Here is a 26282-nt window from a genome sequence, read left to right on the forward strand (position 1 = left end):
CTGATGTTAAACAGTGTGTTAAAGTTTAATGAAGAGTCTGACACTGGTGAGGTAAATTATATACGGGGTGTTGGGAGTGCTCTTATGCCTGTACATTTGCATAGAGTAAATTTAAAATCAGGGTTAGTTACAGGACTTGTTAAAGTAGGACTACAACCTAGCTTACCTGTGAAGGATATTTCTTTATTGGTAGGTAATGACTTTGCAGGTGGACAAGTTTTTCCTGAAGTGCATTTGACAATAGAGTCAGTGAAACCAGAGATGAATTCTAACAGATTCTTCCTGTGATGTAACTCGAGCTATGGCTAAAAAGATTGATGTGCAGAATGAGGTTGTTACCCATGACTGTTCAACTCAGGATTCGAGTTTTGAGGATGTGTCAGAAACTTTTTTACCTTCATTGGTTGAACAAGATTCTTAGAGTAAGTCTGACCATGAAGGTTTGGCTCTGTCTCGGAAGAAGATGATAGCAGAGCAGAGTAGGGACCGTGAGATTATCAAATTAAAAGAACAAGCTCTTCCGGATAGTGAAATTGATAAGGTGCCAGTAGGATATTATTTTGAGAAAGGAGTATTGATGAGGAAGTGGAGACCGCCTACAATTCCCACAAGTGATGAATGGAATATTGTTTACCAGGTAGTTGTCCCTAAAATTTATCGAAATGAGATTTTGACTTTAGCTCATAGTGTGCCCTTGGGTGGACATCAGGGGTAAGGAAAACTGTGGACAAGATTTTAAAACATTTTTACTGGCCTGGTTTAAGAAAAGATGTGGCGACATTTTGCAGAACGTGTCGTACTTGCCAAATTGTGGGTAAACCAAATCAAGTTACTCCAGTGGCTCCACTGCAACCCATTCCAGCATTTGGTGAACCGTTTTCTAAAATTATTATAGATTGTGTAGGTCCATTACAAAAAAACAAAAACTGGTGATCAGTTGATCAACTTTGCTGAAGTTTGCATAACTTGCTGACTATCATGTGCACTGTGTCTAGGTTTCCAGAAGCAGTACCACTTAGGAATATAACAACTAAAACTATAACAAAGGCTCTTATAAAATTCTTTACTTATTTTGGGTTGCCTAAGGAAATACAATCTGATCAAGGCAGTCATTTTATGTCTGGATTGTTTCAACAGATAGTTTATAAATTGGGAGCTAAGCAAATCACTTCGTCTGCATACCATCCAGAATCGCAAGGTGTCTTGGAGAGGTTTCATTCTACCCTCAAGACTATGATTAGGATGTATTGTGTGGAAAATGAAAGTGATTGGGATGAGGGTATACATTTACTTCTATTTGCAGTAAGGGAGTTGGTACAGGAATCATTAGGTTTCAGTCCATTTGAACTTGTATTTGGGCATAGAGTTAGAGGACCTTTAGCCTTATTAAAAGAATAATGGATTAATGAAGAGGTACACACTAATTTGTTGGACTATGTTTTAAAATTTAAAGACAGATTACATAAAGCTTGTAGCTTAGCCAGGGAAAATTTAAAATTGGCTCAGGAGAAAATGAAAACCTGGTACGATAAAAGCAGCTAGAATGAGGACGTTTTAAGCCTGAAGATAAGGTGCTGGTTCTTTTCCCAGTGCAAACGAATCCTTTACAAGCTAAATTTCATGGTCCTTATGAAATTGTGTCTAAAATCAATGATGTGGATTACGTGATTAAAAACTCCAGATCGTAGAAGGCCAACTCAACTTTGCCATATAAATATGATAAAACCATATTATGAGAAACAGACTGCTACTGTGACTGTTGTGGTCAATAATAATGAGTCCGATCTCACTAGGAACATAATAGATGATTCATCTGAAACTCATTCTAAACCCAACGTTGTTTCTGTCGGATTACCAAACTCAACCATTTAGAAAATATTGATGAGAAATTAGCACATTTACAGCCAGAGCAGAAGCAGCAGACAAAGCAATTAATTTTTAAATATAAGGATTTATTTCCAGACGTTCCTAGAAGAACCATGGTAGTTTCACATGATATAGATGTTGGAGATGCCAAACCCATTAAACAACATCCATATAAGATGAACATGGAAAAATGTGAACTTGCTGAGAAAGAAATTAAATTTATGCTTCAGAATAATATTATTAGACCTTCTAACTCAAATTGGAGTTCACCTTGTGTTATGGTGCCCAAGTCACATGGTAGTATTAGGTTTTGTACGGACTACAGGAAGCTGAATGCTGTGATGAAAACAGATGCATATCCAATTCCTAGAGTAGATGATTGTGTAGATAAAGTTGGAAAAGCAAAGTTCCTTACAAAGATTGATTTATTGAAAGGGTATTGGTGTGTTCCATTAACGGATAGAGGTAGAGAGATTTCTGCATTTGTAACTCCACCTGGGTTATACGAATATAATGTTCTTCCATTTGGGATGAAGAATGCCCCAGGTACTTTCCAGCAGATGATTAACTCTGTGATTCAGGGATTGAAAGATACAGATGCTTATATTGATGATTTAGTTACAGGAAATAATACTTGGGAAGCACACATTACTGCAGTGGAGAAATTATTTGGAAGACTTTCAAAAGCTAACTTAACTATTAACTTAGCTAAAAGTGAATTCAGACATGCTACTGTAACTTACTTTGGTTATGTTGTGGGTCAAGGTAAGGTAGCTCCTGTTCAGGCAAAAGTTCGGGCAATTTTAGAGATTCCCACTCCAACTGGGAAAAAAAAACTCTCAGAAGATTCCTGGGAATGGTAGGATATTGCCGAAAATTTTGTAAGAATTTTGCTAACCGTAAATCCCTCGGCAAAGCATACTTCAGCTGGGATCAGCAGTAACATCGCGAAAAAGGATTTTATTACTCCAAGGAAAGTCTCTCCTAACTGACTCTGTAAACCATTGCAACATTACTTTAAAGAACTGTGTTCGCATTTCTCACTTTAAGAACTGTTCGAGCTGCCGTATAGCAGTCCACTTCCGATTAAGTTAGTCGTTTGTTTACTTTTGGTTTTTTTTAGCAGTGTTAATGTTTTATTTGTTATTAAAAAAAACCTGTCTCAGTTATATATTCATTGTTGCTGTATTGTAACACTCCCCTCTATATTTCAGTCCAGATGAAGGGTCTTGACCCAAAATATCAACTGTCCATGTCTTTCCACAACCGCTGCCTGGCCCATTGAGTTCTTCCACCTTCTTGTTTGTTTCTACAAAACTAAACTGCCTTTCAGAAGCTGACTAGAATCTCCACCAACAAGGACTTGTACCCAATATTTGCATACTGTTCTGCACCCTGACACACTTTGCAAGGGTGCAAATTTCATTCCCAGCCACCACTGGAAGAATGATTAAGTTTGAGTAGGTACGAAATAGACCTGCAATATGCTGTCAGGACTGACTAACTTTAACTTTGAGCTGTGTTCCTCTGGACAAGAAAAAGAACATGAGATTTATTAAAGATGTAGAAAATTAAGGAGGGTCTGAAAAGTGTGAGAGGCAAAAGGACTTCTGCAGTTGTACAGGGCCCTGGTGAGACCACACCCGGAGTATTGTGTTCAGTTTTAGTCTCCAAATTTGAGGAAGGACATTCTTGCTATTGAGGGAGTGCAGTGTAGGTTCATGAGGTTAATTCCCGGGATAGCGGGACTGTCATATGTTGAAAGATTGGAGCGACTGGGCTTGTATACACTGGAATTTAGAAGGATGAGAGGGGATCTGTTTGAAACATATAAGATAATTAAGGGATTGGACATGTTAGAGGCAGGAAACATGTTCCCGATGTTAGGGGAGTCCAGAACCAGGGGCCACAGTTTAAGAATAAGGGGTAGGTCATTTAGAATGGAGTTCAGGAAAAACTTTTTCACCGAGAGAGTTGTGGATCTATGGAATGCTCTGCCTCAGAAGGCAGTGGAGGCCAATTCTCTGGATGCTTTCAAGAAAAAATTAGATAGAGCTCTTAAAGATAGCAGAGCAAAGGGATATGGGGAGAAGACAGGAACGGGGTACTGACTGTGGATGATCAGCTATGATCACATTGAATGGCGGTGCTGGCTCAGAGGGCCGAATGGCCTACTCCTGCACCTATTGTCTGTTGACATATTTAACTTAGCAGATCAGCAAAGAACAATTAGGCAAGATGGCTCTTTTACTGACACAATAAAAACATAATGTGACAAATACCCTATTCCTGTGCTGATGGCTTGAATGATTCAAACCTCGTTGCCTTCAAATACTGCCAGCTAATTAACCTTGACAGCAACATCACCCAAAGATGCTGCAAGAAACAAATCCTTCTTTGCACTCTATCCAGCCCCCTCATAATTTTATGCTTCGCGATAAAATCTTTCCTCAACTGCCTCCACTTTACATAAATTCTGCTGCATCAGTCTTTTCCCATAATTAAACTTTTGCTTTCTTATCAACTTTCGTCTCTTTTGAACTACCATACCGCTCATATTATGTGGTGACTGAGACTGCATTACCCTAGCTGTGACCTGCAGTTTCCACATGCCTTCTCAACTCATACATATATTCAAAGCTTAGTAGAAAATATAACAGAAATTGTCACAGAATCACAGAAAAATCAGGACACAGGAAGCAGCAAATTAAGCCTTGTGTGATCACAAAATTGACCTCCTAATCCTAACAAACTTTCCAGTTCTTGATCCACACCTCTAGAGGTCATAGCTCTTTAACTGTACTGAGCATTTCTGTCTCTACCAAACTTTCAATCAATGAGTTCCAGACCCCTGCAACTCTCTGGGTGAATCAGCTTGTGCTTTGGTCAGAAAAGCATGTTGTGCCTTATGTATTGACTTGCACTGTCTTCTTCAGGGGTAGTTGGGACATACATTCTTAGTTTTATTTTGTTTCTGTCAATGACTCAGTATCCTATCAATGATTAGGCTAGATCACGTGCAATTCAGCCAACTTCTCCTGTTTGCCACCCATGCTATTTTAACTTTGTGTAACCTGCTGGTCCGTCTGAACTCCAGGCCTCACCACTGCAGCAATCCTTTGGAGTGAAATAATCCACAACACGGTCTGGACAGTGGATCCCGAGGCCCTGCACTCCCCAGATTGTCTAAATAGCCTTTTGGCAGCTCTTTCATCACATTAAAACAAATAGCTGAAATAGAGTTAAATCTTACTTTTAAGACACTAAAATTTAAAAATAAATGTACTTAAAACATTAAATAGTAAGAAACTGAAAGTTTAGATTTAATCAAATAAAATCTAGTCCACTTCTCTACTGAACAGCTGCTGTGTTCAGGCAGTGACACATTAACATCAGCGCATATCTGGGCAACAGTTCTGATGTCTTCCTTTTGAATCAAGGTTGACAACCGCAGCACGTTCTTCATTCAGCTCAATGCTAAACCTACAATGGAGTCAGAAATCAGAGACACTAGAACTGGCACAGAAGATGAATTCAAACTGAATTGCAGTCTAGCAGTTAGCAATCAATAAGTAGTCTCCCAACATGTATTCCCTTATCTAGACTCACCTATATAGACACCAAGTTGTAGTCCATTTACCATTTTTTTTCTCTTTTACTTAAGAGCGCCATGCATTTCAGATGCATGCCAAGATAAACAGTCTAAAATAGTTTCAAGCATGCTAACGATGGTAAACTATCTGAAAAACATCTAAGATAGCAACTTCATGTTTAAATACTAAATAGCTGATTATTGCTTTTTCTAATCACATGACGTTATAACACAAAATATCTTCATAAAGGTTATAACAAGGGCTTCCGATCACATAGAGGAAACATTTTCAAAGGCCAATAATCATGCTAGCCAGCTCCAAAAGATGCAAGGGTTTGCATCTGCAGCTGGTGTAAAGTAACATCAGTTAGGGGCTTGAAGATACATAAGGGTAGGATGAAGAGCTTGAAGGAGACAAGACTGGGACCGTGCATCGACCAGTATTTCTTGAGGGAAAGGACGAGCAAGTCAAATGAAGTTCAGCGGCAGGATGGAACCCAAAGTCCACAGTAACCCAGGCGCAATCTCAGAAGAGTACACCAGCACTGAAGACCACTGCTCACAGGAAAGACAAGGCCAGCCAGTAGGAAGTAAGCTGCAAGTGAAGAAGCCATGTGTGAAGTGACTGAAAACCTGCAACAAGAAAGAGTGGGCAATGGTCAATGAGGATCTATGCAGACTCCTCAGAGGTCTAAAGGGGACGGTTGAGAAGAGAATTGAAAGGATGGGCAACCTCATACACAACTACGGAGCAGAAATATTTGGAGTGGGAGAAATAATTAAGATGAAACTGCCAGCACAGCCCAAATCAAGAAGACAAAAGGAGATAGTGGGCCTCATTAAGGAGAGACAGCAACTGAAGAAACAATGGAGAAAATCAACACTGGAGGAAAGAGAAGGAATCAACATCCTGCAGGCAAAACTAAATGTATATCTGTCAACTCTAAGGAGGGCAGAAAGCCTCAGGCTTGGAAGAAAGAAGAACAAACACACTCGGACATGATTCTATAAGGACCCCTAAAAGTTAGTGAAAAGCATTTTCACCAAGTAGATGAATGGAACTCCTAAGATGTCAGAAGAAGAGTTGGAAGATCATCTGAAGCTGACATAGTCAGACATCTGAAGAGCTGAACACATCTCACTATCTTCAGATACGCCACCCATCCACCCTCCACATCTGCAGTTTGACATCAGTCCCCCCAGATATAATGAGATAATAAATGTAGTAAAGCAGATCAGCACCAGGGCCAAATGGACTTCCATACAAACTCTACAAAAATGCACCAGGAATCCTGAACTTCCTATGGAAAGAGATGACGGGGGTCTGGAAAAATAAACTTATTCCTAGAGAATGGTGGCGGCAGGAGGAATTCTAATTCCTAAAGAAAAAGATTCCTCAGAAATTGGACAGTTTCGACAAATAAATCCTTTAAATGTTGAAGGGAAAATATTATTGTGTCATAGCACAAAGGTTGGAGAAAAACAACTGCATCGACACACGTGCAGAAAGCAGGGATGCCGGGTTTCTCTGGCTGCTTGGAACACACAAGTATAATTTGGCATCAAATACAAACTGCTAAAAGGGAAAGAAGAGGCCTCCACGTCTTGTTCTTGGACCTAGCCAATACCTTTGGGTCAGTTTCACATAACCTCCTGTGGTCTTCATTTGAATTCTTCCGTGTACCAGGATGTGTTACAACCCTGGTCAAAGCCTACTTTCGAGATCTTCAGTTCTCATTAACAACTGCATAGTACAACACAGCCTGGCAGCCTGTGCAGGTTACACCACCTCTCTGCTGGTCTTTACCATGGCAATGGAAGTAATCATTAGAGCTTCTAAATGGGTAGTAGGAGGAGAATGACTGAAGTCAGGACTACACCTACCACTAATCTGGGCATTTATGGATGATTTAACCATCATGACAACTACCATCCCACGTACCAAACAGTTGCTTGAGAAACTCCATTCAAACATCAAATGTTTGAATGATGATGAAAACAAAGAAGTCTAGGAGCATTTCTGTAGTCAAGGGAAGGCAGGTCGACTATAAGTTCCATGTGGATGGGAAAGTAATTTCTTCTGTGTCAGGAATGCCAGGTAAAAGCTTGGGGCGTTGGTACGATGTAAACTTCAGTGACACAAATCAAGTGAAACTGATTTGAGAGAAGAAGTCAGCAAAAGGCTTAAAGCCTTTGATAAGACCTTGCTGCCAAGAAACCTCAAGCTCTGGTGCCTTCAGTTTGGATTGCTCCCTCGGGTGTTGTGGCCACTGACTCTATATGAAGCCCCCATCACTCATGTTAAAAAGCTGGAGAGAACAGTTAGTTCCTTCATTAAGAATTGGATGTGCCTACCAAGGTGGCTAAGTAACATCTAAATGTATGGCACAGGAGCTCTGGAGTTGCCTGTCATGAAGCTGACTGAAGAGTTCAAGTGTGCCAAGGTGAGGCTTGAGATGACTCCCTTGGAATCTTATGACAGTATTGTCCAGGATACTGCACCCAGGACCTTAACAGGGAGAAAGTGGTGTCCAGCAGAGTCAGTGAAACAGGCAAGAGCAGCACTCAGGTTTGCAGACATGGTGGCCAGGTGCAGTCTGGAAGAAGGGGCCTTGACACAACACAAAAGCAAAGGCGAGCTATGCTGGTGGAGGAAATACAGAGACAGGAGGAGCAGAGTCTCCAGCAAAACAGGGTCAGTGGACAAGGTGGGAAAACATTGAGAAAAGGCAATTCAGCTGGGAAGACTTAAGGGAAAAGGAAGGAAGAAAGATTAGCTTCCTTATAAGAGATGTTTATGATCTTCTCCCAACTGCCAAAAATCTGAACCAGTGATTCGGTCAAGACCCATCTTGTCTGCTCTGTGGAAGAACAGCAAACCTCAAGCACATCCTCTCATCTTGCAAAGTAAGCCTCACTCAAGGAAGATACACATGGAGGCATAACCAGGTCCTCAGATATTTGGCATCCATTTATAGAAAAGCAAAGGCTGAATAACAACTCTAAGCCCCATATGATCAGAAGAGCCACCATCCCCTTTGTCCGGCAAGGACAGACAGTGCCACCCTCAGTGACACGGTTGGTGTCAGGAATACTGGAGCCTGCTCATGACTGGAACATGGCTATCAACCTTGGTAAAAGGCTAATATGTAGCCTGGTGAAAGCCACTACCACCCTCAGACCAGACTAGGTGTGTGCTCCAGTAGTCTGAAGGCTGTAGCGATCTCAGAGCTCACAGTGCCCTGGGAAGATGCAGTCTGTGAGGTGTACGAGTAGAAACATGTAAGATTCACGGAGCTGGCAACAGATGCTATGCAGTGTGGATGGAAGGTACAGATTACCTCAGTAGAGGTTGGCTGCAGAGGATTTGTAGCTACTTCCACGATCAGGTTGCTGAAGGGACTGGGAGTCCGAGGCCAGGGCCAGCAGCAAGCTAGAAAAGACCTCTCAGAGGCAGCCAAGCGAAGCAGCCACAGGTTATGGATGAAGAGCAGTGACGGCAGCTGGGCCCTGAAATGACCAGATGTGAAGGGGGATGCACCTGGGATGCCGGGTCGCACTGTTGAGCCCTTTGGAGATGTAGTGGGCTTAAATTGACGAAAGATCTAAGAAGGGGCAGGGGTGCCCACCTGATGACCCCTGAGAAGCATCTGCCACTCACCAAGCCCCACCTCAAGATTTCTATGCTATGACCCAAGTTAGGACCTGCCTATCAAAGGAACTGAAACACCTAGTCCTCTGAGCTTGAACAAAATATGCATGCCAACATCAATACTCTAAAATAGCATCAATCATCCTAATGATGGTAGATCATTAAGAATATCTAAGATAGCAACTTCATGTTTAAATACTAAACAGCTGAATATTGCTTTTTTCTAGTCAGATGATGTTATAACATAAAATATCTTCACAAAGGTTATAACAAGAGCTTCCCACCATATAGAAGAAACATTTTCAAAGGCCAATATTCATGCTAGCCAGCTCCAAAAGGTGGAAGGATTTCCAGTGGAATTACTATTTGCACAAGTTTGCTTGAGATCTCAATGGCAAACACAAAGAGAAAACAACCAAACATCCACCACATGAAGGATATGATTAGTCAAATCCATATTTTATGCCATCCCATTGGTCCATACAAAGGATACTGTGTAAAGTAAGACTGTCATACTTTTAAAAACAAGAAAACTGATCCTAATTGCTGTTTAAATGTCAATTTATTAATTTGTTCTGTGTAAGAAAGTTGTATATTAATGTTACATTCTAGCAAATAACTAAGGGCCTGATTAGAGGTATGGCATCACAAAATAGATGTTTGGACAATATAAAAGTACCCACATTATGAAAAATCTTACTTTACTGTTTAACATTCTTTCCTCAACCAAAACCTACAACTTAATTTTTCATTCATCCTGTAAATTATGTACTATTTCAACACAAATTATAGACTTTCAAAAAGAAACTCATAAGTTTGAGGACATGAAAGGCAGTTTAATTCAAAACAATTTCTTTTATGGACATCATAGTATTAAACACTCTGTCAATATATACACAACAGACATTTTCTAGAATGGGTGCAGTATTATATGAAACTAGCAGCTGGGTTTAGTAATCCTATTTGACAGTTATCACAGAAAATGGGCAATCATTCACTTAGATTAGACCAGCATGCAGCAGAGCCAACTTGTTGATGGCCGCAGCTGTTATTCAGGAAAGCAGGAAGACTGACTTGTAGACACTCCATAAGTGATTTGAGGGGAAAGGATTCTTTCCAGAACAGAAAGGAATTGGTCAAGATCTGTAGTAAGTTCTAAAAATTTTGGAGATTTGAGGACACCAGTTAACAAGCTTGGCATTTAACAAATTACAAAGAAGTATAGATTTGAAATTCTATTTTTATACAAAAACTTCTTACTTCACCTTCCTAAATTACTAGCATTTACTTTTGTTAACAAATAAATTAGAAGCTGAAGACATGAACTGTTAAGAATGGAATTAGTAGTGAGTGTCTTTACCCCACTAACTTGAAAACCTCAAGGTGAAACTCCTGGAGGAGAGAAGGTAACAATAAAAGATTTATTGAAGCTATGGCACAGCAGCTATAACAAGACAATATCAGCAGAGACGAGTCTCCAAGATCCCTACTGTGTAGTCAGGAATTAGTTCTGTGTAATCATACCAAGTGATCTGGTCAAGTTTTTTGTACAAGTTTGTGAATTGACTTATCGTAGATGCTAAACTATTTCATTCTCATGAACCAAGAAACATGATGGCGAGCTACCCAAGATTCGAAGAACCAGCACAGGAACAAAATGTGTAATGACACAGAGGATTCAATACAGTTGGATGTGCAAGTTTATTTTCATTCGAAGAATGTGAATTTGATTTTCTGCGAGAACTGATTATTTTTGCAAAGACTTTGATGAGTTACTGAATGAGATTTACTTTGTTTAAAAGTTGTGATGTTGGAGAATTGTCATGAAAGGAGTTAAACAGTGTATATATAATTTTTGAATTTGAATTTAAATTTGTAAATATACTGCCTGGAACTGAAACTGAAGTTAACTATAATACTTGAGAATAGGAATTATATTTGGTTTTCTAACTAGGGATAAGTATAAAGGAAAGTTTAGTTCGTAAACTTTTAAGTAGGGAATGATCCTAGATCTAGTTAGGGAAATTAGAGTAATAAAGGAATCTCACTGATTCTAATTAAAAAGGAATTTGCTTTGGTTTGATATCTAAGATTTGGAACCTAAAAAGAATGTTGGAATTTTGAATTGTTCTTGCTCATGTAAATATTTTGTACATATTGTTTTTTTCTTATGAACAAAACTTACCTCCAGAAGTGTGTGGTTTCTATTCACTGCCTCCTTCAGATAACTAGAGTGTTCTGATGGCCTACTAGCACCTAGTCAAACACGACAAGACCGGTGCTACACAGGTGTTACATTTACTTTAAACTTTATGTTGGCATGCTACATATCAAAACACAACATCTAGAACTTAATAACTAATTCCAAAGCTATTACCATTGATATTCTACTTAACCGATTTCTCTGATCAATACTATATTAAAGCACTGATTGACATTTGTTTAAAGAAGATATTTTGTTACCATTTAGCATGATGAAACACTGTCAAGGTCAATAAGTATTGATTATATTGTTTTCAAACAGCTGAATTGCAAATGATCACTTTATCAGTTCGGCTAAATGGTGTTTGACCACTGCTCCACAATCTAGATGATGAAAGCCCCTTAGTGCTGTATCAGTGTCAATCTCTACTCACTTTAATTGAAGATCAATTAAAATTATTCTGTCATCTACTTTACACTGATCTACTACGAGACCAATCCAGACCAAAGAATTTGCACAACAAAGAAGTAATTCATTTTAAAATCAAATCAAAATGGAGATTCAAACTTTGCATTCTAGATTAGATGTGCTACTTTCTGTAAAAGTTTTTCCATTGTTTTTATTTTATTCGGTTAGTGAGAATTTGCAAGATTTAAGGATGTGCTCAAAGCCTCCTTTAATAAAATGCAACATCTTCATTGACTCCTGGGAATATATGGCTTCTAACCAATTGGAAAGGGAAGGTGCAGTCCGGTGGTGCTGTGGATCTCAAGTCCATACATCAGGAGCACACTCTAGCCTTGCATACGTGCTGAAAGGAATGGACCATTTTACAGATTATCATTGCCACCTCCATGAGACATCTCCTGCCCCATCTTTATAAGATTCTGTGGTTCCCACAATGGTGTTATTAGTCACCTTAGAACACACGAAACAGAATGGGAAGGGAGTCATTCTCAATCCCAAGGGACTGCCTGAGAAGATCTAGTTATTAAAATTAATTCCTACATGTTTAAAATAAAACCAGATTTAAACATAGATAGCTGTAAGCTTATATGTTACAGAGAGGGCAAATGTATGGTTATGAAAAGATCTTGCACAGCGTGCTTCTTTTAAATACAGCAATTAAGTAGGACTTGACCTCCTGTTCTCTTGTTTTCATCTCCTTTGGGTTCTACACAGTATGAGCTTAAAAAACTTTGCTTTTAAGCTCACAGTGTGTGGAATACAAAGGAGTTACTAAAAATGCACAACATTATACAGCAACAGTGTGCCACTTAAGTTGAAATATAATGAAGTGATTACACAAAGGGTGTGGTCGAAAGATCAGTCAATGCAGATGAAGGGGAATGGCTAAAAAGCTTACTGTATGTCATAATTTAAAACTGAAAAGCAGCTGGCCTTTATTTACATACTGAAGTTCTTTTCCTCCAAGTTTTATTCAAGATGCTAAGCCAAGTTTATGAACAATAATCTTCAAAATCCAAAATCCCAGATGTAAAATTTATAAGCAAAAATATCAGTGGGAATATGTTTCCTTATATGATCTGTGCCTTCTTGATTTTGTTATGTTTCTATGGCAACATCAATATTATAAAAACTCTGGACAGACATACAAAATAAAATATTGAAAGTGACTGGGAGGAGACAATTTAATATCATACATTATAAAATCTTTGCTTGATCAATGAGCTTACTTTCCTTTCCCTTACTCCCCCCTCCTCCTCTCCTCAGACCTGAAGCTTAAATACAGAAACAGATATTGTGACATCGTTCATCTTGCTATCAAATTCAAGGTTACCAAAGTGAAACTTCTCGTGATGCTGCCTTATATTCTGCAGATTAAATTATTTGTATCTGTGAATTCATATTCAGAAAAATTTAAGCCATCTAAAGTTATAAAGTATTTTCCATTTTATAGGCTGAATATGTAAAATGATATGAAAATCTTCAAGTTATGTTACATCCATACTACTTATTTTACTGTGACATATGGTTGATTAAATGGTACTAAAATTTTACAAGAGGTGCCAATATTTTTAACAGTTAAATGTGCAGTACTATATTTAATTCCCAACTCCCTACCTACAGCTGTTTGCATTTAGTAAAAGAATAATACATCTTTTTTCACTTTATGTGAATCACTGCTGCAAACAGGTATACAAAAATTAAGTTTCCATTTCAGGAATGCAAACCTACAGATCAACACTAATTCTATCATGAAGTCACCCAAGGGAAGTGGGAAAAAAACATGAATGGAGACAAAAATCATTTGCTTGCTAAACATTTAGCTACACAAGAACTTCCTGAAAAGAATGCCAGTAACTATTCAGTATTTCATTCATCATCAAGAGGAGTGATAGTGAAATCAGTATTAGGGAAGAGAATCAAAATATACATTGGGAATTGAAGCAATAGCTTCAAAAGAACTGGAAACAGCTGTATAATTTTGTAATTTGTAGGTCAATCACTGACATGCTATGGAATCTCCAACATCTGTCCTGAATAGGCTAATACAGTCTTGCAAATTGGTTAATGAAAACCCATCAAACCCTAATCTGTTTTGAATTATGCACATCACTGCCAATAGAGTTCAAAAGTTATTTAGCGATTTGGCAGCATTTCTTCCAAAAAGTTTAGTTTTACAAATTTCTTAGCTTTCTTTTGCTAAAACTTTGTAGGAGCCCCCTACAGGAATTTATGCTCATTGTCAAACAATAGCCTCATGAATTTGTTTATGGAAAACAAAACTGTTAATTCTAATGATCGTTTCACAGCAAGTATTCATCTTTTCAATCTAAACAGGAAATAATTTACCCTTGTGCTGGGCTTTTTATTTTCATTGTGTTTAACCATCTTCACAATTTTGCTGTTCTGAAAGCAAATTTGATCATTCTAACTAAAACTTTTAAGATTTGCTTTGAATACTTAATTATAATTACTTCTTAAGTAACTTATGACTATGTGAAAGGGAATAATTGGAAGTAGTGGTGCAAGGTGCAAATGTGTCATAAAGAAAAAAATCAGGGCATTTCAATAGTTTTTTATGGTGGTCACTAACTGCAATGAATAGAATTTTATGTGGATTTGGGATTTTTGACATGTGAGATTATAGGGTGAAGCCTGGTGGTTTGCTATTTAAGAATTCCACATAATTTCATAGTACTTCCTTTCAATATCTATAAGTATCTGATCGTTTCCTTCTTTTAAATGTCTACTGCTTTATTCACCAAACAACTTATTCCTATACCAAATCCTGAAGAAGGACCTCGGCCTGAAATGCCAACTATTTATTAATTCCCATAGATGTTGTCTGATCTGCTGAGTTCCTCCAGCATTTTGTATTTTGTGTGTGTTGCTTTGGATTTCTAACATCTGCAGACTTTTTCGTGGTTACTCCTATACATCTTAACTTTTTCATTCCCACTAGATGTATATTGAGCTTTCCAACATACTCTGTGATCCGGGATATCTTTCCAACACACAAGAAATTCAAGTTGTTGCTTTTAAATAGAATGTATGAAAGATCTCCTTTTCCCACACACACTGAGCATAATTCAAGGAAGAAGTCCAGTATTTTCCCAGATAAAGTTTGGCATAAATATGGCCAGATCTATAATGGGAATATAGACAAAGAGAAAATATATTCTTGCTCCCATATCCCTACAGCAGGACAGGTATCTGCCAGAGACCTTTTCCCATCTGTTAAACAGTATTCTGTCTTGTTGAGTATCTGCATTTAAGTCAATAGACTCTATTTTATGGACATAGGTTCCCACCACATTTTCCTTGACTGAATGCAGAAGGCTCATCTTACTGGGAGGGAGGGAGGGAGGGATGGATGGATACAGTGCGGAATAGGCCCTTCCAGCCCAATGAACTGTGTCATCTACAACCCACCCACATTTAATCCTAGCTTAATGAAAGGATCATTTACAATGACCAATTAACCTACTAACCAGTACGTCTTTGGACTGTGGGAGGAAACTGGAGCACCTGGAGGAAACTCGCATAGCCACCGAGGAAGAACTCTTTACAGACAGTGAACTGCAGTACTCTGAGCTGTAATAGTGTCGAGCTAACCGCTACACTATCGTGGCACCTCCAAAAGTGATCATGTTCATAAGTCATAAAACAAACAATAACATTAAAGGCCTGTTAAGAGCTCATGGTTTTCAAGGAGGCCAGTTCCTTTCGAACATTTCACACTCACAGAGTGGTGTTGCCCTGCTTAATTAGCAATGTCAGCATGGTCTTGCAATGTACACTGCAAATTCTGTGCAGAAATGTTTGACTATGAATTCAAGTCCCAAACTTGCTGGCATTTACAAGTATGCTTGTCAGCAGTTCAAAGCAGAACAACATGCTTTTACCAGAAATATCCAGGCCAACATTTCTTTTATGAAGTTCAATTTCAACAAAACAACTTGTATAGCTCTTGCAGAAATTTCTTTTGGGCTCATTATCAAACATTTTTCCTAGTGGTCTGGTAAATAAATACTATATTCCTGAGAGAATGATTTATTGTGGCTTCAAGTCTCATTAGGGTTTGTGCACTGTGTGTGCACTGTATTAGTTTCAGTCAAACAGCTTTTTTGTTCCACTCCCCCCCCCCCCATTTGTTTTCCATTTGGCATAGCTTCTGAAAAGTACGATTAAATGAAACACAGAATAAATTGCTCTTAAGAATTTGAGCTGGCATTTCATTACATTTATGCCCTCTGCAAATAAGTCAATTCTGCGAATGTCACCATTTATTTTGCACAAATTGTTGGAAATGAAGGGTAGGAACCAATCCATAGGTCTCATCAACACAGAATGCTGAAACACACATGCACAACTGTCAGCATAAGTATGTCTGATCCTAGTCTTCCCTTTAGAAGTACAGTGTGACTAGAAGCTACTTGCTATGGAACATTAGTTGGAGCGTATTCTGTGGTATTCCAGCAGGCATCTCAGAAATAAAGCTTTATTGATCAACTTCATTCCCAATGAGTACAACAAAACAGGATGAATTCTCTTTTTGCTGATTTTGCTGTGACTGGAGCGAAAGCCATGCTCCAGTTCTTACACTACACCAGTAATGCACAGGAACAGCATTCACTGAAGGATGAGAGAAGAACACTTATTTCTTCTTATCAAGTGAGACTTGCTGAAGGACTGACAGTGGGAAAAGAAAGTGTATGGATAGACAGATAATATATAATTACCAGAATTGAAATGATTACAGTTTCAAATTCTCATTCTCTGAAAGCCTCAAATTTCTTTGTTTTGTGCCTATTGTATAGAAACGTGCTCACCATACCTATGCTATCAAACCTCTATTTACACTGATAACATTTTACCTGACTTGGTCCAGTACCTACTATGCCTTGGTAACTCAAGTGTTTCTTGAATTTCCTCTTAAATATTGTGCGGAGACTTGATTTCACCACTCAATCAGGCAACGTGTTCGACTATCAGTTCTTCCTCAGCCTCCCGAGTTATAGGGAGAGGTTGAGCAGGCTAGGACTTCATTGCTGTGCTGTAGAAGATTGAGGAATGATCTTATAGAAGTGTATAAAATCATGAGAGACTTAGATAGTGTGAATGCACATAGTCTTCTTTCCAGACAAGGGGAACTAAAAACAACAGAGCACAAGTTTAAGGTGAGAGGTTAAAGATTTCAAAGAGACCTCGGGGGCAACTTCTTCACACAGAAGGTGATACATACAACCTTGTATATGGAATAAACTGCCAGAAAAGAGTGGTTGTGGCAGGTACAACATAAGCATTCAGAAGGCTTTTGGATAAGTACATAAATAGGAGGGGTTTAGAGGGCAATGTGATTGGTGGACACCACGGTCAGAATAATGCGATGGGCCAAAGGGCCTGTTTCCATGCTGTATTATTCTACGACTCCTCTGAAACGACTCCAGGTTACTCATAAGTGTAAAACTCCATCTTAGACAACATCTTAGTGAACCTTTGCATCAACACAATAATGTCCTTCCTATAGCATGGTGACTAGAATTGCACACAGTACTCCAGCAGTGGCCTAATCAATGTTTTATAAAACTGCTCCATAACATCTCTCCCCTTGTGTCCTATGTTCCATGTAATGAAGGCAAGCACCTCATACACCTTTTCACCATCTTATCAAATTGACACTTTCAGGGATCCTTGTACACCAAGCTCCCTCTGTTTCACAATACTCTGTAGGTCCCTATCATTCATTCTCCATGTCCTGGCCTTATTAGTCCTCCTAGTGTGTATTACCCTGGCACTTAGAAGGACTAAGTTCCAATTTTACCAACTGATCTGTAACCCAGCACCATTTTCCTCACTGTTAAAAACACTAACAATCTTTGTGTCATTTGCAAGCGTACTAATCATACTCCAACAATCATATCCAGATTGTTAATGTATGTATACACTATACATTACTTACAGAGCAAGGGTCTCAGCACAATGCCTGTGGGTACATCACTGGTCACAAACTTCCAATCATAAAAACAAACCCAGTCTTCACCCTGTGTGCCTGCTGAGTTCCTCCAGCATTTTGTGTGTGTTGCTTGAATTCTAGCACCTGCGGATTTTCTCGTTTGTGATTGTCTTGCTATCACCAAGCCAGTTTTGGTTCCTATGACTCCAACTTATTGGACCAGCCTTCCATATGGGACCTTATCAAAAACTAGCAGACCTCCAGGTAGCCTACAACAACAGCCCTTATCAACAGCTTTTTTTACCTCTTCAGAAATTCAATCAAATTGGTCAGAAAGGGTCTCATCATAACAAACCATGTTATGTTTAAATAATCACTGCCTTTTCAAATGCAGTTTAATTGTGTCTCTCGGGGCCTTTCCCCAATAACTTCCCTATCATGGTTTTCAGACTGATTGGCCAGTAATAACCAGCCTATCCCTCAGGCACTTCTTAAATATAGCCATCACTTTAGTTATTCTCTAATCATTTGGCATCACTTGTTGGCAGTGAAATTTAAAAAATCTGTTACATTCCAGAACAGTCTAGATTCATGCCCAGAAAATTATCCCCCAATAAGGCTGCAGATACCCAATAACTTCCTCGTTCTTAATACTAACCAGTTCTAAAATTTTCCAGCTACAATGTCCTCCTTCTTCATCAATACAGAGAAGTAATCATCTATGACCTCACCGACTGTTATTTCCTTTGGCTCCAAATGCAGCTGTGAGTTTGTTTCCTTGGTTGTGTTTTTGCCCTTAACATACTTAAAAATTGCCTCAGAATTTTTCTTAAAATTGTTGCATCATGATAGCTCATGTCCCTTTGCCCTCCTGTTCCTTTTTTTTAAAACACACTCTATATTTTACATACTTCCAAGGATCTCCCTGCTTTCAATTCTCTAGAGTGATTATATACTTGAGTTTTTTTGGCATTTTTTTCCTCATCCAGCCCGCATTATTCCTTGAAGATCAGAGTTCCATGCATCTTTGTCATTTCCTTTCACTCTTATAGGAACACATTAGCACTGAAATCTCACCATGAATTTCTCATCTGAATGTTTTGCACTTGTTGGCTGTTGATCTACCTGCAAGTAGCTGCTCCAACTCTACTGTTCCCTGGTCCTATACTACGACTGAAAAAAGAGAATGGCCTTCACTCGGTTCAGGACCAGATTATCGTAAGTCCATTCTATAACTACCTTGAAATTTACAGGGTTATGGTCACCAATTCAGAATTGCTCTCCTAGCAAAATTCTAACCACTTGTCCAGCTAACATTTCCTAAAATTAGGTTCAATATCACCCCTTCACTCATTGGACTATCTACGTATTATCTCAAACAGCTCTCCTGGATACAATTAAAGGACAGTCAGAGGCTGTTTCCCAGGACTGAAATGGCTAGCACAAGAGGGCACAGTTTTAAGGTGCTTGGAAGTAGGTACAGAGGAGATGTCAGGGGTAAGTTTTTTTATGTAGAGAGTGGGGATTGCGTGGAATGGGCTGCCGGCGACGGTGGTGGAGGCAGATAGGATAGGGTCTTTAAGAGACTCCTGGACAGGTACATGGAGCTCAGAAAAATAGAGGGCTATGGGGTAACCCTAGGTAATTCCTAAAGTAAGGACATGTTTGGCACAGCTTTCTGCGCCGAAGGGCCTGTATTGTTTTCTGTGTTTCTATGTTTCTAATACCAGATCCTCTGAGCTTTTCACACTAAAATGTGAAAGTTAACATTAGGGAAGTTGAAATTCTTTTGCACGATTTCTTTTTTTGTTGTTGTTCCTTTTCACATTGGACAGCATTTTTTTCCATTTCCTTAGTATTGTCTGTTTTTTTTAATGAGGTTCAACCCAGCATGGACGGGAAGCAAGCAAGAGGCTGGCCGGATCTGAACCAGGACCATTCGATTCAAAATGCGATGCTGATGACATTACACCATCAGCTGGCTATTACTTTATGTTTCTTGGTAATTTGCCTCCTTTTGCTCCACCATGTCATGTTGACAGTAGGAGGCATGTTGCATAGCCACAGCAAAATTATCACTCACTTGTCTTTCTTGTTACTCACTTGTTATAAGGTCACTAAGGTCACTCACTTGTTATGTCTACCCATATACATAGCTTCATTTGAAGAGCTTTCTAAGATATCCCTCCTTATTATCCTTAATAACTATAAATATTGTTTTCTACCAATGTATTTTAGTGGGTTCTGTACATTTGTGAAAAAGAGTAACTAAAGGAGTAACTCACCCTGCTCTGCTGGGTGAGAAGCTGACAGTGATGCAGGTGGATGCTTCCCTGGTGTCATGGATTATTGATTACCTGACTGGCAGACCACAATACGTGCGCTTGCAACTCTGTGTGACAGACAGAGTGGTCAGCAGCACTGGGACTCCACAGGGGACTGTCCTGTCTCCCTTTCTCTTCACCATCTACATCTCGGACTTCAACTACTGCACAGAGTCTTGCCATCTTCAGAAGTTTTCTGATGACTCAGCCATAGTTGGATGAATCAGCAAGGGAGATGAGGCTGAGTATAGGGCTACGGTGGGAAACTTTGTCACATGGTGCGAGCAGAATCATCTGCAGCTTAATGTGAAAAAGACTAAGGAGCTGGTGGTGGACTTGAGGAGGGCTAAGGCACCGGTGACCCCTGTTTCCATCCAAGGGGTCAGTGTGGACATGGTGGAGGATTACAAATACCTGGGGACACGAATTGACAATAAACCGGACTGGTCAAAGAACACTGAGGCTGTCTACAAGAAGGGTCAAAGCCGTCTCTATTTCCTGAGGACACTGAGGTCCTTTAACATCTGCCGGACGATGCTGCGGATGTTCTACGAGGCTGTGGTGGCCAGTGCTGTCATGTTTGCTGTTGCGTGCTGGGGCAGCAGGCTGAGGGTAGCAGACACCAACAGAATCAAGAAACTCATTTGTAAGGCCAGTGATGTTGTGGGGGTGGAACTGGACTCTCTGACGGTGGTGTCTGAAAAGAGGATGCTGTCCAAGTTGCATGCCATCTTGGACAATAACTCCCATCCACTCCATAATGTACTGGTTAGGCACAGGAGTACATTCAGCCAGAGACTCATTCCACCAAGATGTAACACTGAGCATCAGAGTAAGTCATTCCTACCTGTGGCCATCAAACTTTACAACTCCTCCCTCGGAGTGTCAGACACCCTGAGCCAATAGGCTGGTCCTGGACTTATTTCCACTTAGCATGATTAACTTATTATTTAATTATTTATGGTTTTATATTGCTATATTTCTTCACTATTCTTGGTTGGTGCAGCTGTAACGAAACCCACTTTCCCTCGGGATCAATAAAGTATGTCTGTCTGTAAAAGTTAACATCCCTAGAACTTCATCATTTAGAAAATATCCATCATAAATAGATCAAAAGTGGAAGATTCTATGTGGATGGGATTTTTTTGAGAAAGCAGTGATAAAATAATGACAAAGTAACTATATATATTTCACCATGATAACCGTAACATTTCAAAGTTTAAAATGACAGGGAGAAGGAATAATTCAGGGTTGAAATCAACCTATATAAAAAATAAAATTAACCCTTATGCACCCTTACTTGTAATACCTTATGATTCCAATTTAAAATGGTGCTACCGAAGACAGGTGGCAGCTTACTGGTAGTTTGAAAGCAAAGTAATTTGATTAAAAACATTATTAATAACACTTTTTAATTTAAATTGTGGTAAATTATCACTGCAAGTAATGAAGAAGCAAATGAAGGCGAAGCAAATTTGTGAGATGTGCTCTGCTGGAGCACTGCAGAATCGACACTCTTGGAGTTGGAGTAGTGCTGGTTGGAGTGGATGATTCGAAGGCGAGAAGATGGGACAGAAGAGTTCTGATAGACATCCAACTAATCCGGGTACAAGAGCAGATCACTCTAAGCGTCAAGCCAATTTGGAGAGGTCGAGAATGACTTCTTCAGCAGCGAGATCTTGGTCCAAAGTGAATGGTTGGGCAAGGACTGGAGCAATTCCCCATGGTGAGACCTGGGTCCTAATTCAAGGTACAGTCTGCTGTTTGGACAATCTAAATGCTGGCCCAGACAGACTGGAAGGCAAGCTATCAGGCAAGGTTGCATTGCTCTGGGCCGAGCCGATTTGGAGAGGTCAAAAATGGTTTCTTCAGCAGTGAAACCTAGACCAAGAGTGATTGGCCAAAGTGGGGCCGGGACCCAGTGCAACATTTGGACAATTTAAAAGCCAGCCCAGATATTCTGGGGCTCCTCTCTCCACAACACTAAGGCTGTGAGATTGCCCCGGCTGCTGTGCTTTCTGTTTGCAAACTTTGCGCTGATTTGCCCCGCTAATATAGTGAACTGAATACCAGGGCTTTGGGCCTACTCCTGGCAGCTCTGGGGACTTGGATCTAAGGACTCAGTTTGGTTCAGAATGCTGTTGTTGATTGTTTCTGTTGCTTGCAGGATCTGTTTTGTGTTTTTTTCCCTCTTTCTCTGCGGGCAGTGGGGGTTCATCTTAATTTTTTTTTGAACTGGATTCTTTCAGGTTCCTTGCTTTACAACTGCCTGAAAACAAACTAATCTCAAGGTTGTATAATTTGTACATTCTTTGATAATAAATGCACTTCAAATCTTTGAGATATTAAAGTTGGATCATTTCACTCTCATCATTAACAATGATATTCAATGTAGACATTCACACCAATATTGTCATAACATTTAAAATCCTCCCTATAAACAACATTCTCAGAAGGCTGTAATATATTTTTCTATCTTAACTATAATAATTAATTTACTGTGAACAAAGAGGAGAGGAAAATATGACATAATCCCCAAATTGACTGCACAGAAACATTAATAAAAGATCATTCAAAAATATTCTTTTCCATTGTCACTAAAGTAAAAATTGTTTCACATCTTCTTCTCTAGGCAGCAATGGCTGGGATCAAGTTAACACAGTGAGACAAACTCACTGAACCTCCAAATAAAAGAAAGAACTACAAAAGTATGAATGATGTTTCTTATAGAGGACCATAGTAAATGCCCAAAAGTTGATCGGATATTTGGCTTTGTATTGTAATGCCCTGGGACAGGTTTCACTGCTAATGTAATGGCTTCTCTGTAGCAGCAGTGTTTGGGTTATGACTGGAGGTAATGGGAGCTTTGGAAAGTACGTCGTCCAACAAAGGGAGTGGTTTATCTTTCTTGTGTGCCAAAGAGCGAGGTATTCATGGTCTTTTGTTCGGTGGAAGATGGAGAGAGAAGATGCCAGAATGGAGAGGTCGTAGACTGCAGGACGGAGTGGATGCGGAATGGGGCCAGGGATATTCAAAGGAGAACGAATGGCTGGGAAAATCATGAGCTCCAACATGTGCATTAAGCTGTTTCATTAAAATGGGCCCTTTTTGTTTTCTTTACTAACCCTCTAGCCAAATTAAGAGTTATAAAGCTAAATCGTTTAATTACAAATGGTGTACTGTCTGTTATTTCGTGGTACTGATTTGTAACAGGGGAACAGATCATGCAGCATCCACACAAACAAAAGGTTTTACACCTCAGATTTCACACATTTGGCGGAGCCAGAGACGGTCTTCCATAGACTAAAGCCGCTGGCCGAACCCGAGGGTTATGGTATCATTAGTTTTCACAGACAAATTTAAAATAGCTAAATACAACAAAATGGGATGACAAAATGTATACCTTTAATATTAAACTTGAAGATTTACACTTTTATTTTATACTTCCTACATTGAAATTTACACTTTGAGTAGCAACCCCTGATCCAGGTAACTCGACATAACTGTTGGACATCCCAGATAGAGTAGACATTCTTTGCGTCAAAACTTGCAGATTCATTCTATGTATGCCTTACTGAAAAGGTTTGAGGTAAATGCCTTCAACTTATTTTGTGTAGAGTGAGAAAGCTTTACAAAACAAATAGAATGAACTCAACAGAGCAACTGCAGAACAGGTACAAGGCTGAAGATTATGAACCATTGTGCAAAAAGGAGGAAAGTGTGCTGAAAGCACTGGGAAACAAGTTGTTAAATGAGCATTAGCCTGAAGTAAGTTAGACTTGCTGTCAGATAGTTAAAGTAAATAACAAAATACATTTAACTGTACTGCTAAAGGAACTGCTGTCAGGTAGGGATCAAATGAAACCTAAGTGTGTTATCTAAATGTTTGAAGTAAATAAATAGATGAAGATGACAAAGCTCAGTACTCTGACTTTGCACAGTTTCAGAATTCTCCCAAAATTCTTAAAAAAAAGACAAACTCAATTAGTTCCCTCCCTGGCTCAGTTTGGCTGGCAAACAGTTTAATTGTATAGAACAGCTGAATGGAAGACCTGGAATGACAGTCTTTCAGGTCTCTATTAGGTTGTATCTGGCTTAGTGATTAAAATCGCTGCATACGTATTTGGGTTAAGGGTGTCTTACACCAGTGTTGAAGCTCACAAGATTGTAACAACAGATTTCAAACCTTCTGCAATAATGAGGAATGTAAAATCAATGAATATTTGCACCTGGATCACTATGCTGTTATTGCTGAAATGCATGTCTGTATGCATTGATTAGTGAGGACAAAAAAATAGCAGCTCAGCCTTCTCAGACCAATATCTTGGTATGCTTCAGACTAAATGTTTCAAAGTGGATGCTTACAAAACCAATCCAGTTTAATTTATCATTCCACAGTCCACTACCAACCATACCTGGTCACGTTGCATCTAGTATCAATCAAATCATTTTCCACATCCAGGAGGCTAGGCGGCAGCCGACATTCCACGGATGTCATCTTTTTCAGGCGCAGTAGACTAATGCAGAATTTAGCTCCCATCTCTTCTAACTGTCTTGTTCCTATCTGTTGGCCCTTTAGAGTAAATGAAATAAAGAACATGTGTTACAAGATATATTGCTGCTGGTGAAATGCTCATAACTTTTAATTTATATTTTTTCATACATCTTCGATTTGGTTTGTTCTGGTATGTACTAGTTAATGAGCAAAAGATTCTAGCAATTTTTGAGTGTGAATGCTCCAAGTATTTTAATGGTACATTGTGCTTCTTATTGTCAACATTCATCTTATCCTGAAACAATCCAGAAGCAATTAGCATGGAATCCACTTGAAGAACAAGACCCCCAGATGTTGAGCACAGGTTTTGAGTATGCTCATGGGGTTAGTCAGGAAAAAGTGGATAACCAAAAAAAAATGGAGGGAAAGGAATAAACTGCAGATGTTGGAAAGACGAAAGAGAAACAGGTCAGAAACATTAACCTGTGAAGTTAAGATTTCATGTCAATGTCCCTTAATCAGGACAACGGCAAGTTAGAACACAAACACTTAACATTACAGAGCAGTGATCCAAAAATCGCAGTATTCACAACACATGGGATAAATGTGACAAAATCGATACTATGTTTATTTACTTCTATAGTAATTTCTTTTTGGAAAAAAGGATAAACCCAGTAAAACTTCTGTCTTGTCATATTATTATTCTGACAATGGGCATATTACCCAGAGCAAACTCTAATTCTATCTTGAGAAAAGCTTGGTGACAGGAAACACCTATGGCCAAAATACAGTATCTTGGTGTCAGGGAACAGGCAGAATTGAAGGATTGAAAATGCATAACGTTTGACACCAATTGTGCTTTAATTCAAAAATAAAAACTGAAAACTCTGTAAACACTTAGGCAGGTGGGCAGCACCTGTGAAAGGAGAAACAGTTCATGTTTCAGGACTAAAACCTTTGTCTGGTCCACAGATGCTGCCTGAGTACTTTTCCAGTATTTTCTGCTTTCATTTCAGATTTCCAGCATCTTTGATTTTCATTACTGCTTTTATTCAGGCTGGTGATATATGGGGGAGTTCAAGTGGATTTGTTCTCTGTGGTGGTTTGAGCGTAGCGAGTCAGGTGAATGAGTTCAGCTATCCACAGACGGGACTTGTCAGATCATGTAGGATAAAGAACAGGGGGTGGCACAGTGCTCACTGACTAAAAGTGTAACTACATTTTTTAACAAATCATATTCTAATGAAAAATGCATTGCTTATAATATCAATTGATCTCTGAAGTAGAAGTCATACAAAAAAAATCTAGATGTTACAGTCCTCAAACACTCATTTGCATTAAGATTAAATTGTTGTGGTCTCTTAAATCCAAGCCTGCATTACCTGCTGACTTGCACTCAACTTCATCTATATTGTGTAGAAACCCAGCACACCTTTCTATTCTATGCTTATCTAATGCACAAGGTGCTGCTTCTCCCAATGAAATACCAAGAATGGAGCTGCTCTCCTCGGACCCTAGCACAAATTCTGCACACTCACCCTTGATTCCATTGTACTATCAATTGTCCTAGGCGAAATCAGACGATGTGAAATCTCACCATCATATTCAGCCCATTGCTCAGCCCTATATTCTTCTTTATCAGACAGTCTACAGCTTCAAAAATGTCCATTCATTGCTTGAACCCTTTTTATACAACCAGATTCAACTACTGCAATACTCTCTGCCT

The 26282-nt window shown here is 39.2% G+C and overlaps 1 protein-coding gene across 9 annotated transcripts in view; it reads right to left on the minus strand.

The window, feature by feature from the left end:
• agtpbp1 (ATP/GTP binding carboxypeptidase 1) overlaps positions 1–26282 on the minus strand; it is a 254072-nt gene that overhangs the window by 26568 nt on the left and 201222 nt on the right. For all 9 annotated transcript variants that reach the window (XM_073071166.1, XM_073071108.1, XM_073071156.1 and 6 more), the window contains one exon: positions 24477–24634. In XM_073071166.1, coding sequence (XP_072927267.1) covers positions 24477–24634 — 158 coding nt within the window. The remainder of the gene's footprint in view (positions 1–24476; positions 24635–26282) is intronic.

The sequence above is a fragment of the Hemitrygon akajei genome, chromosome 2 (assembly GCF_048418815.1).
Source record: "Hemitrygon akajei chromosome 2, sHemAka1.3, whole genome shotgun sequence".
NCBI lineage: Eukaryota > Metazoa > Chordata > Chondrichthyes > Myliobatiformes > Dasyatidae > Hemitrygon > Hemitrygon akajei.